General features: G+C 37.1%; 1 protein-coding gene and 2 long non-coding RNA genes across 3 annotated transcripts; 1 reads left to right on the forward strand and 2 right to left on the reverse strand.

The window, feature by feature from the left end:
* Window positions 1-161: 161 nt before the first annotated feature.
* On the reverse strand, window positions 162-2,108 carry LOC147286029 (glutathione S-transferase F12-like). The gene is made up of 3 exons (XM_086241268.1): window positions 1,962-2,108; window positions 1,475-1,523; window positions 162-708 (listed from the first exon to the last, which is right to left on the reverse strand). Exons 1-3 carry the CDS (start codon window positions 2,106-2,108, stop codon window positions 263-265), a joined length of 642 nt encoding a protein of 213 aa, XP_086097394.1. The 3' UTR covers window positions 162-262.
* A 5,917-nt stretch (window positions 2,109-8,025) lies between these two features.
* LOC147286030 (uncharacterized) lies at window positions 8,026-19,567 on the forward strand. Its single transcript, XR_015122073.1, has 3 exons — window positions 8,026-8,212; window positions 8,586-8,655; window positions 19,285-19,567. It is a non-coding gene; the product is annotated as an uncharacterized LOC147286030 (long non-coding RNA).
* On the reverse strand, window positions 11,459-15,868 carry LOC147286031 (uncharacterized). Its single transcript, XR_015121879.1, has 4 exons — window positions 15,358-15,868; window positions 15,190-15,227; window positions 11,906-12,005; window positions 11,459-11,820 (listed from the first exon to the last, which is right to left on the reverse strand). It is a non-coding gene; the product is annotated as an uncharacterized LOC147286031 (long non-coding RNA).
* Window positions 19,568-20,175: the final 608 nt, after the last annotated feature.

Genomic DNA, 20,175 nt, shown 5'->3' on the forward strand with positions numbered 1-20,175 from the left:
ATTCAACTTCAAACCCAATTTTTGGAAAAGAACGTACTTCTTATTTGTTTATTTATCTTATTATATGATACAGTACGTACATAATATATCACATAGATACAAGAAGTGTATACATCCGTGAAATTCTTCACACTTTTTCAGATAACATCATATAGATAGAAGCTAAAGTACTTAATTAAGGAACTGAGTCTCATACATAAAAGTCCTACAATATCGATATAGATTTCAACTGATCAATGACTAACTAGCTATGTAGTAGTCATTAATTAGCAAGGTTCATCAGTTTCTTCCAAGCTGGGCGGCTTGAAATGTCTTCCCACCAAGCATTCACATTCTTCCTCTCAGTCACCAAATGCCCCATTTTCATTTCATCAATGAGATACCTCATCCCGGGAAGGTGGCTGAGATCGGCCAGAGTGAAAGCATTGCCAGCAAGGTAGCTGCTCTTTGATAATCGCTCCTGGTACACATCCAGCACTTTGTGCAACTTTTGCTCACAGGCATGGACTAAGTCCATGTCACTGTGCTCACCCATACGTGGCAGGATCAGGAGCTGAAGCACCAGAGTGTAGATCAAGTCATTGAAATTGTGTGCCTCCACTTCCAGCCATTGATCCACCAAAGCCTTCTCCTCTAGTGTTGTTCCAAGCAGGTTGGGGCCACGGTCTGAATACTTTGCTGCATAGTACCTTATGATGGCCCTAGATTCTGGACACAAAGGCGCGCAGAAGCTATAAATAAACTTGTTGGTTAAGGACTTTTTTTTTTTTTTTTTTTTTATAAATTCTGACCAACTGTCATGCCGTTTTTAGAAGGAACTAGGATGTTTGTAGTGTTTTGTATCAAGTTTTATTACTTTCTTTGTTTTTTTCATTTTTTAGAATGCGGTTACATTTCTAATTAGCCCCAAAAAAAAGAGAAAAATATACAGCTACCTAGCTTTATTAAATTTATTTATCAAATTTTATTCATAATCAAAACTTGGACCAACTTTTAGTAACTGATTTTGCAAGGAAGTAAGGTGAGGCCATAATAATACACTAATAAAAGAATTGATGCATTCTACCCAAAATCAATTGACAATATATAGCTCACAAGCCCCTTATAAGTACTTATACAAAAAAATACAATTTTTTAATGTGAGACAATACTCTACATTCTCACAAACAGATTATCGTATTTCTTTTAGAATAAATGTTAGAGGGATCATCTAAAAATCATATATCACCGCCCACATGAATCTACCATATTTTATGATAAGTGACGTAACAATTATCAATTAGTCATAGTAATTGGTGTAATAAGTAGATTTCGTTCACTAGTGTGAGCTCTCTAGCATTACTTTAAAAGAGGAAAATAGGACTAAAAAATGGATAGGACCACGACAATAAAATAAATTTTAGAAAATACTTTGAATTCAACAGCGTTCTTTTGTTCTTCTGTTAGGATCAGTAGATGACCATATGGTTCTTACCAAAAAGCCTGAAATCGCCATCTTCTACTACCGGGACTTGCCCAAACGGCTGCAAAATAATTAGATGTATATTAGCTGAACATAAAAAAAATTATGCAGCAACGGTATGTGTTATTATCACATATAACACTAATTTTTTAGTAGTCATGTTAATCAAAAATCGTATATATCCAAGAATTTTTCAGAACCAATCCCAAGCCCGGAATTCCTTTCGAATTGGCTTGAAGGGCTGGGATTTCAGTTTGAGATCAAGAAATTGTTCAAAACTGAAACCCTTTCAATCAATGAATGAGCTTCGGTTTAACAATCGAAACTCGTTCATTTCTAACCCAAATTAAAGAAGTTCGGCTTGGTCCGTAAATGTAATTACAAAATATGTGGAAGTATACGTACGTATACGATTTTATAACCTTATTTCATAATTACATGTACGTATACACGCATGCATGTATGTATGAAGTATTGGATATATAGATGATATATATACCTGACGAGAGAGGAAGTTAGGTCGCTTTTGCTCTCCAGCCTCAAGATCAACATCTACAATCTCAAAGTTGACTCCTTTCTCCAAAAGACAAACCATCACCCTCTGAGGGCAGGCTGCTCTTACTGGACCATAAACTTTCACAACCATCTTCGATACTCTTTCAGACTCTTGCTCACTCACCCAAATCCCTAGGTACTGCAAACTGCAAAGTACGTATATATTATAAGATATGATCGATATATATATATATACACGACCACAAGAATATATATATCTCTCTTTTGTTATTTGGTACTTGTTGAAGTTTTAGTAATTAAACATTGGAGCTCCATCTGTTATATATATATATACATATATGTGTGTGTATGTGTCATGTGGATGTGGATCGAAGTTGATGGTAATGTTGATGTAGCTGTAGCTACACACAAGAAGAGTAATATTCAATGGATGGGTATCAAGGGATTTCCTCATTTAGCAATAGCGCGGGGGTTGCCACCTGCCACGTGAGTTTAGGCGCCACATCCCCACGTTTTTTTTACTTCATCTCCATTTGAATGGCGAACACTTGAACACGTGTGCTACACATAAACTTTTGTAGGATTTTTTTTTTTTTTTTTTTTTTTTTTTTTGGGACAGCTGAATTTGTAGGGGTTGATAAAACTAAGTAACTAACTACCCAGTATTTTTTTTTTTTTTGCTTTTTATAGGGAAGTCAGTAGCCATTTTAATTAAGAAAAATGGTAGGGGGATCATGTCTTTGTACCACATTTATGGTACCACATGATGTGGCTTCCTAACCACCCTTGATCTCTTCTCCTCTCTCTCTCTCTCTTTTTAGATTAGGAAACCACATCATGTGGTACCACAAATGTGGTACAATGACATGGTTCCTCTAACATTACCCATTTACAAAAAAATGATATAATGTCTAGTGTAGAAAGAAAAAATATGTCAAATTAATATTATTTTAATTTATAATTAAAAAGTTATTTTATTTTTCAAAATGGTCAATTGATTATATCATTATTTTTCAAAATGGTCAATTGATTTCAAAATGATCATTTCTTTACGGTACAGAGAATAATTATTATTATTTTTTAAATGTATTAAGAAGTAAATTGAAAATATATTTTAAAAAGAGCATATTCCTTCAATGCGGGGGTTAACTTGGGAAGGAAATATTAGGTGGCATGACATGATTTGGCCATATGCATGCTTTTGAATTTTGATACGGACAAATTTAAATGGAGAGAAAAGTTTATTTTGTTCTTCTTCTTTTCTTGTTAAGAAGACGTGGGCAAACTGCAAAGTAACATGGTAGAAATTGTGAGAATTTAATGGTGTGTTTGGATGGAGAAAAAAAACTTGAAATTTAAATAAAACTCAGTATTTAAGAAATTACATGCTCTAATTTCCTTATTTGGGTCCATAAATATGGAATTTTGTAAATTCTATGTGAAAAAAACTTGGGATTTAAATGCTGTAAATTTCAAGTTTAAATTCCACCTAAATTGGTGTCATTTTCAAAATTTCAATTTTTCTAAAATAAAAAAAAGTCATGTCCATCCATCACCTTGTCAATTAATTACAATACCACCACCACTACCACCATGCTGCCGCTACCACCATGCCGCCGCTACCACCACCACCATTGCCACCCCCACTGCCGCTGCCACCATCACCACCACAACCACTAACACCACCTCTGCCCCCACCCCCACCTTTGCCACCACTACCACCGCCACCGCCGCCACCGTCACCACCACCACCACCACCGACCGACACCGCCACCACCACTACCACCGCTCGTTGCCACCACCATCGACACCACCTCCGCCGCCACCGCCACCACCACAGTCGCTGCCACCGTCACCATCACTGATACCGCCATCACCACCACCATCGACACTGACACTGACACTACCGCCGCCGCCTCCATCACCAGTGCCATCACCACCACCATCGCCGTCACCGTTGCCACCACCATCACCACCACCGCCAATGTCGTCGTTGCCGCCACCTCCAATACCCCAATTTTTGCCACCACCATTTCTCCCACCGCTCGTGGCCCATCAACCTTACTACCATCGTCAACTCACTACAAGCATCATTTTTATTGTTGTCACCATCACCATCACCATCACCATCACTGACACCGCCTCTGCCCCCACCCCCACCTTTGCCACCACTACCACCGCCACCGCCGCCACCGTCACCACCACCACCACCACCGACCGACACCGCCACCACCACTACCACCGCTCGCTGCCACCACCATCGACACTACCTCCGCCGCCGCCGCCACCACCACAGTCGCCGCCACCGTCACCATCACTGACACCGCCATCACCACCACCATCGACACTGACACTGACACTACCGCCGCCGCCTCCATCACCAGTGCCATCACCACCACCATCGCCGTCACCGTTGCCACCACCATCACCACCACCGCCAATGTCGTCATTGCCGCCACCTCCAATACCCCAATTTTTGCCACCACCATTTCTCCCACCGCTCGTGGCCCATCAACCTTACTACCATCGTCAACTCACCACAAGCATCATTTTTATTGTTGTCACCATCACCATCACCATCACTCTTTTATAAAACTACTATAAATTTCGTATTTAAATTATATTATGATTACATTTATCCAAACAAGAGAATTTAGAAATTATAAAATTTTAAATTACGTCATTTTTAATTCCATCATTTGTGAATTTCTTAGTAATTTCAAACTACTTCATCCAAACGCACCATAAGGGTATTATTATAGAAAAATAATTAATACATAATTAATTCAAGGGAGATTTAGAGTCCAGTTCATTTTATGAGTCTTTCTTAAATTAAGACCGATAGTACTTTATGATTTTTAATTAAGTCATTTTATTTTTCTTGTTTGACGACTTTATGTTAGGTTTTAACTCCAAGATTTTGTGCAGCCTCTACAAAGCCCACATTACACCCTAGAAAGGAAAATACCCTTTAAATATGGAGAAATACCCTTAAAATTAAGGAAATACTTTATTATGATTTAAAATGATTTTCTTATAAATTAAAACAAATTTCTTATAAATTATTATGAATTAAAAGAATTTTCTTATGATTTTTAAAATACTCTCAATTTTTATTTAAAAATTATTTTTTAAAAAAATTTAAGCTTAATTATCTCTTAATTCAATGACTATACATTTCAATGATGGGACACATCAGTGACCAGTCGGTATTGAATAGTCCAAGTACATACAAATCTTTTACCAAAAAAAGTACAGACAAATCTTTCTCAAAGAACAGGACCGGTATGTGTCCCATCAAAATAGGAAAAAAAAGAGTGATATATGTAACATAGTGTTACATTATATAATAAAAATTAATTAATTTATTATATTTATCTCTATTTTTCTTATTCCATTATAAGTTAAATGATAAAAAAAAATGTATATTTAACCCATTACATAAATTATTCTATATAAAAATATAGAATATGGAGAATTTGTAAATAGAAAGAGCATTTAAAATTTAATTATGTATTTAAATGTCATACAATATTCATGCCGCACACATATTATAGGGGAAATGAATCCTCAATATTGCAAGGTAAAGGTGATTAAGTACGTCCTTTTTTTTGTTTTTTAATTTTTCCCTTTTTTCGTTTTGGTTCGAAATTTTTCCTTTTTTCGATTGGCTATGTAATGGTCTGATTCGTTATTGGCTATGTAATGGTGAGCAGAAAAAGAGAATGTTGTGTTTTTGTTATTTTTGGGATAAGAATTAGATATTGTATGGTGGTTGGTAACTATAAATGGGGGTTAGCACATGCATGCATGCACTATCCCAGTGCATGTCTTGTCAAGCTCTCAACCGGTGGGTAACAGAAGTTAATCAATGCCAGTGTTGGCTGGCTGTTTCACTCACCACACAAACCACAATGGTCTTTCCTTGTGCTTAATTGCTGTCAAATGGTTTATCAGCATGCTACGTCTCTAGCTTTTTGGGTTTGCATACAGATGTCAAAATTAGATATTATATATAAGCTAGCTAGACAATGGGACATTTTTAATTATTTGATTATCATTATAATTATTTGTTAGGTCAACTTATATCTTACTTGTGGAGAGAAATAATGCTATATTTACCACATTTCTTATACCACATTCTTATACCATCTCACGTGTCATTACTTTATTGGACATAATTTTTCTTTTTCTTTTTGGGTTTTTATTTTTATTTTTTAGTATCCAATGTATGAATGCCATGTAAGTTGCCACATAAGGTGGTATAAAATTATGGTATAAAAATGTGGTATATCTAGCAGTACTGAATTTACCTGTATCGGTGTCGGTGGCATTTCGGTGCAGAAAGAGGGTTGGGCAAATGGTGGGTCTCATTGATGCCCACCCTTCTCTTTGCACTAAACGCCACCTCAGTGGTACTGTTGCAGGCAAGTTTTTTTTCCTTAGTTGTGAATTTTGAAGATCTCACCGACTAGGAGTCTAGGAATGGAATGTCATTTTCAAGCTTAGTCTATCTCCCAAGTCCTAGCATTTCTAGTGATTCGTTCTGAAAAACAAGTTTCTTACTAATTAGCATAGAGTTGCTAGTGATGCCTCATGTTCTTTTTGTAGCTGTTCTTGTGAGTCTACTTGACATTTTTTTATTTTTTGAGATTGTACTAATGCTCAAAGGATTTGGGTTAGTTTGCACATGCCAACTCTCTGCTACTGAACTTTGAGAATTTTGTTTTTTGTTTTTTGTTTTTTGTTTTGGGAGTGGCTACCTACGTATCAGTATCACTAATAAGAGAAATGGAAGCTATGGTATAGAATATTGGAGAACTCTACTTCGCCTTGCTCGTTTATACGGAAATGACGAAATAAGGAAACTTAATTTTTTACAAAAATTTCTCTCTCCGATCCTCGAAAGTCTAGTGAGGTCACTTCAATCTATTAGTCTAGTGGTATATGTTTAAGTTTGGTGTGATGACCATTATTAGGTGTTATATATATAAGAATATGGTGCTAGAATTGGAGGGTATATAGTATGGAGATGCAATCTACTAGAGGTGGAATGTCACTCTCCATTTAGAACCACTTTAGTTAGATTCTTATTAAAAAAATTTATACTATTATTATATATTTTGAGATATGCATATTTTGAGTGTACAAACAATTAACGTTCAATGGGATTTCTTAGTTGAATCTGAGAGCTCTTGAGCGTGTCTGGTTTTTTTTTTTTTTTTTTTTTTTAATTTTTTAATTTTTTAATTTTAGTAAAAAATTCCATTTAGATCGATAGTCTACTTTGTGGATCAAGTTTGTCAATTGGTAATTTGCTTTTCTTGTCTTTTACTATTTAATAAATTTTATTTATGAAAATGCTTTAAAACTAATTGGTTAGTAATTAACTTAATACGAAACTAACCATTTTTTTGGGCCCATCATATGATGTAATCTCATAATTCAAACTCTGCATTTTTAGCCATACTTCAAAGATTATCCTTATAAAATATTTCCTAAATCGAAAGTCTTTTAACCATTTGATTATAATATTTCTAATACATATTTTCATTATTCAATCATTTATTATGAAATTGCCAACATATATATCTTCTTACCTTGTTTCAAAGTTCTCAATTGAAGGGATGGTTCATTTTCTAAACTTGGATAACATTTTTCATCTTCAAAATCTTGCCTTGTATTCTTAATGGTGAGGTTTCTTATTGTTAAATGCTTCTCCTCACTACAATAAAATCCTTAATAAACATCACTTTTTTAATATAAGTTTTTATATGACATGATATTGTAAAGTTTTAGATATCAGTTGATTTTTTAGATGATTTCTTAATTCATTAACATATCACTAGTTTTTTTTTTTTTTTCCGATATCTTAATTTTGCACTTTTGATTAAATTTTTTAAAAAACTAATATGTAAAGTCATATCTAATAACTATATTTCACCTAAAAAAACACAAGCCACAACTTAAAAATTTTAGCCAAGTTTCCCAACCCCCAAATCACGACACACACATTCCCTCAGACTCCTTTTTTCTTCTTTGGCTCGGGCACCCTCCTTTTCTCTCACTCACCTCTCACCTAGCTCGATCTTTTTCTCTCGTTCTCATTCTCAGTCGATCTTGGCGTCGCCACTGCCGAAAGTCCTTGGCGTTGGTGGTTCTCATTCTCCCTCCTCTCTTTTGCGTTAGTGGTGTCCTTGGGTTACGGCGTCAATCAACTGGAGTGTGGAAATTGTAAGCTCAATCCCTACTCTCTTTCGCTTTTTCCTTCTTTCCCCTTCTCTGTACCTCCTCCTCGTGGGTTTCTTCTTTCTGAAAATAGGGTTTCAAATTAGGGGTTTTTTGTGGTTTCTATTTTTCTTCAAATTTAGGGTTTTCTTAGTTTGTTTGTTTCTTGAAATTAGGGGTTTTGCTATGAGAGTTTCCATTAAATTTGGGAATGAGTGAGGAATCAAGGGCTTTCGAGGGTTTGTTATGTGGTTTTCTTGGAACGAGCGAAAAAGAGGAGGTTGACTCTCGGTTTTGAAAATGGTAATTGTTGCTGGGTTTTTTTTTTTTTTTTTGGGATTTAACATGTTTGGTTGGAAATGGTGGTGATGACTTGTAGTGATGAAGAGAGTGGAGCACGAAAAGCAGTCAAGTATCCACCTGTTGAGGTTATTACAAACTCTTATGTTGTATGTATTCTTAACTACTTCTTCTCTTCATTTTTTCTATATATATGTTGATAAATTTCTTGTTATTTCATCAATTTCACACCTATTACCTTATGCTTTAGTGACTTTTGGGCATCCTTATTATGCTTTTCAAACTACTCTTCTCCTTGATGTAAGAAAAGAAAAAAACTAATATAACTCTGTTGGTATGGATAAGACATATGATATGTATAACTTGTTCGTAGGAGTAGTATGTTAATTGATTTGAAGCTGTTTCTATTGCTCTGGCACTTGATATGTATAGCTTTATTTAGTTGTGCCTTTATAGAATACCTTTTCTTTCAATGCTATATGATATTTCAAGTAGTGTATATCTTTAACTGTAAAATGAATTGAATTGAGCACCCAAGAGTCAGTTGATGCTCTCTTACAAAGATGAATATGAATTGAGCACAAAAATTGAAAATTTATATAGTAAATCTTGATTTTGCTTAGAAAATACAAACTTTAAGCAACTTAAGTGAACCAAACTAAGGAACAACTAGAGCTCAAAAATGTTTGTGTTTAAAAGATTAACCATAAAGTTAAAATGTGGAAAGAGGATCTAACTACCCATAATATATGACATTATGGATGAAAGATGATCTCTTTCTCATTTTAATATCAAAATCTAGAGCTTATAGGATCTTAAATAAGGGAAAAATTAACATAAAGACCTCACTTAATAATATTCATGGTGATGCTTCCCCCTTACCTTTGTAAGAGGGTTTAGTGACCACCTATGAGATTAGATCTTAATTAAAAATAAATAAATAAATAAATAAGCATGTAATTTAAAGAACAAGAAAATAAATAACATTATTAACCATAAAGTAAATAACTACATAAAATAAAAGACATAAAGTAAATAAAGGATTAGGAGAAGAGAGAAGAGAGACATAAATTAAAGTTAACAATCAAGTAAAGAATTACATAAAATAAAAGGCATAAAGTAAATAAAAGATTAGGAGAATCACTACAAGAAATATGGGTATTTGCAACATTTGATAAATGCTGCAAAAGAGTATTTGCAGCGTTTGCTACTGTTTTTCAAGGTGCTGCAAAAAGTCCTTATCATTTGCAACGTTTATTTCATGTCACAAAGTGATGTTGTAAAAGACTTTTTATAGCGTTTTTTCACTGTCATAAGACTCATAACTGACCTTTTACAACATTTATTGTTGCTATTTTCACAACATTTTTCAAATGCTGTAAATAATGCATGCTTTATTTTTTATTTTTTCTCATAATTTATACTCTTTAGTCACACACACACACACACACACACACACACACACACATATATATATATATATAGAGCAAATTACAATTTAGTACCTCAACTTTACATGTTATTTCAACTTAGTACCCCAACTTTGAAAACTTGCAAAAACGTACCTCAACTTTCATTTTGTGTCAATTTAGTACCCCAACTTTGAAAACTTACAAAAAAGTACCTCAACTTTCATTTTGTGTCAATTTAGTACCCCAACTTTGAAAACTTACAAAAAAGTACCTCAACTTTCATTTTGTGTCAAAATAGTACCTCCGTTAGTTTTTTTGTCAAAGTTACAGGGATATTTTCGTCTTTTCCTTAAATTTAAAAAATAATAATTTTTTTTAATAAAAAAATTTCTTAAAATAAAAAAAATTTTCATTAAAAAAAAAAAAAAACCCCTTCCCCCCGCCCAGCCCCGACCCACCTCCCTCCCCCCTGCCCACCCCCATCCCCCTCCCATCCCCGGCCCACTCAGCCCTTCCCCTCCCCTCCTCTCCTCCTCCCCTACCCAGCCCCTCCTCTCCTCCTCCCCCACCCAGCCACCACTCCCCCACCCATCCCCTCCCCAGCCCAACCCCCCCCCCCACCTAGCCAACTCCCCAGCCAGCCCCTCCCCAGCCCGCCCGCACCCCCTCACCCCAAGCCCAGCGCCGTCGCACCCTCCACCCCCTGCCGCCGTTGCACCCCCTCCCCCAAGCCCCAGCCCCGTCGCACCCCCCAGCCCAGCCCGCCCCCACCCAGCTAGCCCGCCCCTACCCAGCCAGCTCCCCAGCCCGCCCGTACCCCCTCACCCCAAGCCCAGCGCCGTCGCACCCTCCACCCCCTGCCGCCGTTGCACCCCCTCCCCCAAGCCCAGCGCCGTCGCACCCTCCACCCCCTGCCGCCGTTGCACCCCCTCCCCCAAGCCCTAACCCCGTCACACCCCCCAGCCCAGCCCGCCCCCACCCCGCACACCCCATTCCCCAACCCAGTGCCGACCCACCCCTTCCCCCTCACCCAAGCCCAACCCACCCTCCCCCTATCACCCAGCCCCAACCCACCTCCCTCCCCCCCGCCCTATCCTAGCGCCGCCCCTCAATTTTGGTTGGGTGGGGGCGGGCTGGGGAAATTTTTTTAATTTTTTTATTTTATGAATTTTTTTTAAATTTTTTTATTTTAAGAAATTTTTTTATTCAAAAAAAATTATTATTTTTTAAATTTAAGGAAAAGACGAAAATACCCCTACAACTTTGACAGAAAAACTAATGGAGGTACTATTTTGACACAAAATGAAAGTCGAGGTACTTTTTTGTAAGTTTTCAAAATTGGGATACTAAATTGACACAAAATGAAAGTTGAGGTACTTTTTTGCAAGTTTTCAAAGTTGAGGTACTAAGTTGAAACAACATGTAAAGTTGAGATACTAAATTGTAATTTGCTCATATATATATCTTGTTCATTTATTTTGTAATACCCATAATGATTGCTGAAATGCCACTATCAAACTCTTTCATGCAATCCAAGAACACATTGAACAATTAACTTAAAAATCAAGTTTAATAAACCCAATTTTCATAGGACCTAACTACATAAATATTTACAAGCTGCCAACTAGCAAAAAGATCAATGAAAAATGTGTTCGCTTCACATTTACTTAAGTGAATTACAAAAAAAAAAAAAAAAAAAAAAAGAAGTCTTAAATATACATATTCACGTAAAAATACATGACATAAAATATACTTGTAGATCCACTCTTGTTGATAAGCCAAACCGTCCTCACACTCTACTCCAAATGAATGGTTAGAAGAGCTGATGTTGCAAGACAAATCTGCCCCAATTGTTGTCTAGGACATGTGCCAATTTGCAGTAGAGTCACCACTGTTTGTTAGCTGGAAATAGAAAGAAACAAAACAAAAGTGAAGTTCAAGATTGTATATAACTGCAAGAGTCACCATTGCCTATTAATGTCCTCACCATTTTTAAGAAATCGACCAAATTGGAGATGTTTGATACTCTCAGGTAAGAGATCAACTTGAGCCATTAATCTCCACGAGTATAATTTAATATTAAGTACCTACAATGACAATTTTAACAATATGAAGCATGCTGCCACACAATGTAGCATTCCAGAAAATCACACAAGAGAGGACAAATAACAAGCATCCATACTGGAGCAGCAGTTAGATAAAACTTATTAAGATACAACATGTGCAATAGTTGCACCATTGACATTTGTCACCCAAACGCAAATATAGACAATGATTAAGGAAAACAATAAGCCTCCACAGAGAGCAATTATATCAAAGAGACCATATTATTCAACAAAAATGGTATGCTTTTTGGTAAAATTTTATAATTAATAATTATGTTGTGACAGCTGAGATGGCATCAAGTTCAAGTTCAAAGAGACCACATGTCATCAAGTTCAAGTCAGCTATGATAGCTGTTCCAAGTTACCAAAGCCATGTCATCTGAGATCATTTTTAGAACAAACTGTTTATTACTAAATCAGTTTATATTTCTGTTAGTATAGGTTGGTTAGATCAGTTGAAATTAGTCATAGCTTCTCTATTGGACATATAGGCACAACTGCTCACAGAGTGATTAATCGATCAGTACACAAAAAGGCTTATTCTACCTTTTCTCTCAAATTACCTATTCTCATCACCATTAGAATCCTCGCTAACAGTAGGAACCATACATAGCAAAAGGGTTATGGAGATGCCTAGCATTTGAGAAAAACACAAGAATCTCACTTGGTCCAAAGAATGTTAATTACACTGTAAAAACTATCATTAGACAGCATATTTGCTGGCAGTTAAGTTATTTTGACAAGAAATTAATTCTTTAACCTCATTAAACTCAATTATCATATGGGAGTTCTAGACCTACAAATTGCAAAATGGACTTAACAATTCTTTATCTCCAACACGATTAACTTAAAAGAGGGTGAGCATGATAGGTGACTAACAATTTGGGTTTAAAGAAATATCCATTAAAAGCCAAAGGCATAAACAAATACAAGCAAAGGAGCTGGAATATAGAAATGCACTAAAGTCATAAGTTATTCCTTAACCAAAAAGGACAAATTAAGTAAAAATAGTGTTGATAGAGGATGTAATGCATCAGTAGGAGAAACTTGCAGTAGGGAAAAAGAAAATAAAGAAAAAGACCTATTAGATTATAGGGTTAATTACATATATATACCTCAACTATACACCAATCATCAGTTGGGTACCTTTGGTTTAAAAACTTTCATTAGGGTACATCAACTTCAATATTTCGTCAACTAAGTATCTCCGTTAGTCTGACCGTTAGTCTGATCGTTATCTGCATACGTGGCGCTGACGTGGCACACACGGACCCCACTATTAAATATTAAAAAATAGCCACATAAACCAAAAATAATAAAAAATTAATAAAACTTTGAAAATGATATAAAATATTAAAAAATAATTGAATTTAAAAAAAACAAAACAAAAGCCCAGAAAGTCAGAACCCAGCATCCCCACCGCCTCCCTCCACCTCCCCCGCCCTTCCCCCCCAAACCCAGGCCACCCCCCCACCCCCCCATCTCATGCCCTCTCTAGTCCCAACTTCTGCTTCTGCTTCTTCTCCTTCTGGGTTTAGTCCTCATCAAAAGCCCTCTCGGAATGAAGCCTTGCCTTCTTCAGGTTTGTACATATATCTTGATCTTTCATATATCTGCATGGCTTGCAATTCCAGATCTGGCTTTGTTTATACCCTTTTCAACCATTTTCTCTGCCCTTTCCTGAGAAACAAACACACTCAAAAATCTCATCTTTCAAATCTATGCCAACTTTTTCATCAATCTTAAACAAAACCCACAAATTATTTTCCACCAATTCAATCACCCATTCACTTTTTCTTATATAATTCATTGCGATCCGACATGCAGATCGAAACTCTGTCGCTCGATCCTTCCTCGGGGGCATCGACGTGAACCGGCTGCCGTCCGTCGACGGCCGACTGCGAAGAGGAGGCCGGCGTGTCGTCGCCGAACAGCACGGTGTCGAGCGTGAGCGGCAAGCGAAGCGAGCGAGACGCGGATGGCGAAGACCTTGAGATCGAGAGAGATTGCTCCAGAGGCATCAGTGACGAAGAAGACGGCGAGACCTCCAGAAAGAAGCTCAGGGAGGTGGAGGTGTTGCTGGGTTAGGTGAGAGGAGGGGTGCGACGGGCCAGGGGGGTTGGGTTTGGGGGGGAGGGGCGAGGGAGGTGGAGGGGGTGGGCCAGGGGGGTTGGGTTTGGGGGGGAAGGGCGGGGGAGGTGGGGGGGTGGCCTGGGTTTGGGAGGGAGGGGCGGGGAAGGTGGAGGGGGTGGCCTGGTTGGGGGAAGGGTGGGGGAGGAAGGGCGGGAGAAGGTGGGGGGGGGGGTGGCCTGGGTTTGGGGGTTGGCTTTTTTTTTTTTTTTTTTCAATTTTATATAATTTTAATGGTTTTTTTTGATTTTTTGATTAATTTTTGTATATATGGCTTTTTTTTTAAAGACAAGTCAACGTTTAATGGTGGGTCCGCGTGTGCCACGTCAGCGCCACGTAGGCATTTAACGGTCTTCCTAACGGTCAGACTAACGGAGGTATTCAATTGACAAAAAACATAAGTTGATGTACCCTAATGAAAGTTTTTAAACCAGAAGTACCCAACTGATGATTGGTGTATAGTTGAGGTATATATATGTAATTAACCCTAGATTATAATATATACAACTACAGTTTCGCAATTGTGACTATTAAATGAAGTATATACCAAATTAAGCCCTGAAGTCTTGGAACTAAGAAGATCAGAAATTCTAATGTTGTTAGCTAAATGGAACCTTTTGTGTGGTAAACATAATACATAAGAAAAAGAAAAATCTTGCCACTAGAACCTAAAAAATAAAACATATACAGGCAGTCAAATGAATGATAGAATAGAGAACTTGGGCTTTATGACGTAGTGGTGACGGTGGTGTAGTTTCTGCTATAAGCTCAGAGTGCACTACATGTACCAGAATTGGACAATATTTCAGTTACACCTTTTACACCATGATAAGCTGATACAATTATGAATAGGTATTAGCATTAGTTCTCTCGAGTCCCACAGTTCACACAATCGAACCAATTAACCAATTATCTAATATAATCATAATCGAATATTGTCGAAGGAATACAATCAGGCAAGCATAAAATTCATAAAATCATAATCACAGCTAATTAAGAAAATACATACAGGAAAATTGGTTAAAAGAATCCTTACAAAAAAATTCGAAAATTAATTGGTTAAAGCTCCGTAACCTGCAAAAAAAAAATATAATAATAATAATAAAAAACTAAAAAGGTTAGAATTTCAGAAATTGGGATCAACCATTTGAGGTTGGGTACTTAAAAATTAAGGTTAGAAACACCAAATCTTACTTGATCTTACCTTTTATTTGGAAGTGGGTATTAAAATTCCTAATTTATTTGGGGTTTGGGGAAAGCAGAGTTTTTGGAGGTGGCACAGGTGGGCATGAAATAGGTTTAAATGAAACTATGGGCTGAAAATCTACACCAATAATTGATAAAGGGTGGTGGAGATTCTGGAGAAGATGAAGAGGAACTGAGGAAGAAAAATGAGAGACAAAGTTACAGAGAGAGTGAAGAGTGAAGAGAGAAACAGAGACAGAGACAGACAGATATCGAGAGAGAGAGAGTGAGCAGGCTTCGATCACCGTGGGTCGCGACAGAGTGGAGAGACGGAGAGGGTGAAGAGAGATGGAGATCGAGAGTGAAGAGGGAAAAGGCAGTGAAAGACTAAATGAGGTTTTTGTGCTGGGAAAAAAAATAAAGATTGAGGTTTTGTTATGTAGCGTGTGGAAGCCGCGGTAAATGAGGAAAACACGGGGTTGCTCCCACATAACAGAGTTAGGCAGCGTTTTATTGACAAAATGTTGTAATTGTTAACATTTTACAGCATTTCCAAAATAAATGTTATAAAGTTAGGTTGCAAATACCCATATTTGTTGTAGTGAACAAGGGTTTAAATTTCGATTTTGAGGGCATCCGAAATTTTAACACTGATTCGACAAAAATTCGAAATGTTTCGGCAAAATATTCGAAATTTCGCCAAAATTTCGGACGAAATTTCGGGCGAAATTTTGAATCCCCTAACAGCCAAAATCTTTTGAATTTCGTCGAAATTTAGCGAAATTTCGACACCTACACAGCAACCCAATAACCCAGACCAACTTACCTCACCTGCACAGTCGAGGGAGAAAAAAGAGGTGGCGGGGGGCGGCAGGGCAGCAGCAGCGGCAGCGGTAGGGTTGCAGCGGCAGCGGTATGGGGGAGATCGAAGGAGAAAGAGGCGATGGCAGGGGGGCGACAGGGGGCGACGGCAGGGGGCGACGGCGGGGGGCTACGGCAGGGGGGCGATGGCGGGGGGGCTACGGCAGGGGGGCGACGGTGGGGGGGGTGACGGCATGGGGGATGGCAGGGGGGAGAGAGAGAGAGAGAGAGAGAGAGAGAGAGAGAGAGAGAGAGAGAGAGAGAGAGAGAAAAAAAATGGAGCTGAAGCTGCTGAACTTGGGGAGAGAAGAAAGTAAAGGAAGGAAAAAGAAGAAAAAAAAAAAAGAGAAAAGGAAGAAAAAAAAAGAAAAAGTCAAGACGAGTGGTCGTCCAGATTCGGGGGGCGAAGTGCCATACTGCCATGATTAAGAGTCAAGACGAGTGGTCGTCCAGATTCATCCTCTTGTCACCTTGGTGTTTGTGCATGTGTCAGTCTTTCATGAAAGAAACTTGGTATTGTGATATTACACATGTCTACAGATTGTTTTATTTGGTAACTGATGGATTGGCTTCATTTTGAGATTTCTCTTGAGTTGGGTTTTTGTCTATTCAAGCTGTGATCAGATTCTACTGGATGATCTTACTGTGTTTTACAGTGCCATCAACCCGTGACTGTGAGTAATAGTGTAATAAACTAATCTAAAGTTCTAAACTCTAAACTGTCTAATAAACTTAACTAACAGTGTAAATGTCTAAATTAATGTATCATGTATTGATGTATATGAGTATATCTGTATGTATGAGGTTGAGTATATCATTTACCCATTTTTAAATATTATCTAACATCAATTGATCAATATCATATTTTGGGTTTACATGTAAATTATATTGATCTTGGGTTGATTTATATAAGATAAATTATATTGATCTTGGGTTGATTTATGGGCAAAACCCTCCAATATTCTACCCACCACATCTGCCTTACTTGGTTGAGTCTGATAGTAACTCATTGGCACAACAAGAGACAAACTCTTCAAATGAGTATGCTTATGGGCAAATTCAACCACAACAGGTTCCTGATCCATATGGTTGGCATGTTGGCAATTACATGCAAAATTATGCTGGAGAAGTATCTTGGGATGATTATTCTTCACATTACACCTACTCTGGACATGATGATACTGAAGACAGCGGAAATTTTGAACCTCCTAGAAAGTCTATGTGGTATTGATTACTTTTGTAATTCATGTGACAATATTATAGTAAAAATAAAATTGAGGTGTTATTGAAGTAATTATTAATTAGTGAAGCATTTTTTTAACAGTATTTGCCTCCAGCGCGCATTATATTCATCACATATCACATGAAACCTACCATATAATTTGGTTTTTTTCAATGTTTTTTATCAATGTAGTAGATAATATGTTAAATAAACATATAGTGAAGTTTCATTCAAAATTTCCGTATTTTGATAATAATTTCCGTCGTTTCCGTCGAATTTTTGTCGAAATTTAAAAATCTTCAAAATTTCTGTCGAAATTTCCTCGAAATCCGAAATTTTTATTCCTTGGTAGTGAATAGAGAAGAGAGATATAAATTAAAGTTTCATTAATTAAAAGTGCAAGAAAATTGCATTCCTATTCACTATCAAACATCATAGCCTAAGGGCTTGAGAGAGAAATCCTAGAACAATACTAGAAAAAGGCAGAAAATTAAATTGTATAGTAAAAGATTCTAAAGGAGGGGCTAAAGGCTCCTTTAAATAGGCAAATACTAGAGTTAGTGACGAGGAAAGGATCAGCACAAAACTGGTGCAAGGCTGAAAATATCTGAAATTTCTGCCACATGTCGCGCAGCTACAGGCTGGGAGGTGAGAGAGAGAGGCACACATATGAATGGCTAGAGAAGAGCTATCAACAGCTGTAGTGGGACACGTGGCAACACATGAGTGGAGGAGAGCTTAATTAATCAAAAGATGACTGCAGCGGAAATGAAAGAGAAGCAGCTGGCGGCTTGGAGCTTGTGACTTGCGGCTGCATTGGAAAGCGTGAGAGAGAGAGAGAAGAGGAAATGGGGGGCGGCTTGAAGGCTTGACTGGCTATGAGCTAGGCTGAGGCTCACATGGAGCAGGCAGAAAGAAAGAAAGTGGAAAGCTGAGGAGAAGTTGCTCCACATGTCGCCGTCCAATTGGCTGGAGTCAATATTAATCAAAGTGAAGAGAGAGGCGGAAGGGTGCTGGTGAGCTTTGCCACAGGTCACGGTGGTATTGGCTAGAGCCAATATTAATCAAAGGCATTTGGGCGGAAGCTTTGTTGTTGGCGAGTGACTCTTCGCCATGTGTAATTGGGGTGCTCTGTCTTCCTTCCATTAATTTCTTCTTTTGGGTTTTGTTCTTCTCTTTTCCTACAAAATTCAAATAAACTACTTAAAAATAAAATAAAATTTAATCTAAAAAAAATGCAACCTAATAAAATCTAGGAGATATGACAAAAACTAATAAAACTCACAGATTAACTAAATAATAAAAATAAGAATTAAAACACTAAAATGCTAAAAGACATTGACAAAAAAAAAAAAAAGAATTTAAGGATAAAAATTATATATAAAATAAGCTCAACAAGGATCAAAACTAAGATTCTCACTGTGAGTGGACTTTGATTTTTAATGAATTATGTTTTTCTATGTGGTTTCAATCTCTTTGATTTAATTTGAATCTACCTTGAATTTTAATCTTCAGTTTTCTCAAACAATCATTGTATTAATTTAATCACCCTTATTTTGAATTTTATAAATTATGCAATAAAGAAATATTTCAACATGCTTTTATACGTGAATTCATATTGAAAATATCTCGTTTTGAAATGGCGTGCTTTAATTTCGACTTGGTTTATGAAAAAATTGATTATATCCCAGATTTTCTTTTCAATGATTACTTATGCTTGGTTTTAAGATGTTGTGATTTGAGAAAAAACACATTTTGATGAGTTTGGATTTGTTAAGAAGAATTTTGGAAGGAAAATGAAAAGATTTGAGATTTGGTTTATATGTGTATGAGTTGTTATTGATTTTCAAACCACCGTTTCAGTACCTTGCCAGGTTATTTAGATTGGAGAGGTCTTTGGGACCCATCACGGCACACATATAAGCTTTGGGCCGTGTGTCGGGATGCCTCGCCCTTTGGGGGCAGCTTTGCGTGCACGTTTGACTAGATGAGCCTGCCAGTGTATTTGCACGGGAAGTGGCTACATTATCAGCTTGCCTGGGAAGTGGTTAGATCATGAACCTGCTCGGAAAGTGGCTAGAGTACGAGCCTGCCAGTGTTTTGAGATTTCTTTGCACGGGATGTGGCTAGATTATTTGTTCGTGGTTCTGGGTACTAGTGGGGCGTGAGTTGTTTCATTTACCTGAGAATTTGCGATGTTGAGTTTTAAATTATTGAGAAACTAGATTATCTGTTTATTCGCTATTTTTACATAATGATTTTAATTGATATTTCTGGCTAACATATCTTGTTGAAGGCTTTTGAAATCTAGTCTATACTTAAATTTTTTAAATCCTTGTATCGGATGGCCTTGTGATATTTTAAGAAAGGTTTTTTTGCAAAAAGGTTTTTAAAACTGGAAGAATTCAAAATCAAGTTTGTTTGTGAAAGAATTATTGATTTTTGGAAAATAATTTACAAAAATTTTAAGCTATAAAACCATTTTATGTCCACTCACTGAGTTTATCTCACATTTTCTCTCTGTCTTGTTTAAAATTATTTCCCCCAGGTAGTAGCGGTGGTAGAGGTCGAGCCATACACATCGAAGTATATTTTCCATTTCCATTCCTCGGACCTTGTAGGCGACATGTCCACTTTGTTTGCTTCTTTTAGCTTTACTGTAAAAGTTGATGTAATAGTAGCTCTGATAACCAATTAGAATGATTTGAATAGATTATACTACTATACTTGACGGGTCAGAGACCCTTTTCGGTT

This window comes from Dryas octopetala, chromosome 4 (assembly GCF_963921425.1).
Source record: "Dryas octopetala chromosome 4, drDryOcto1.1, whole genome shotgun sequence".
Lineage (NCBI taxonomy): Eukaryota > Viridiplantae > Streptophyta > Magnoliopsida > Rosales > Rosaceae > Dryas > Dryas octopetala.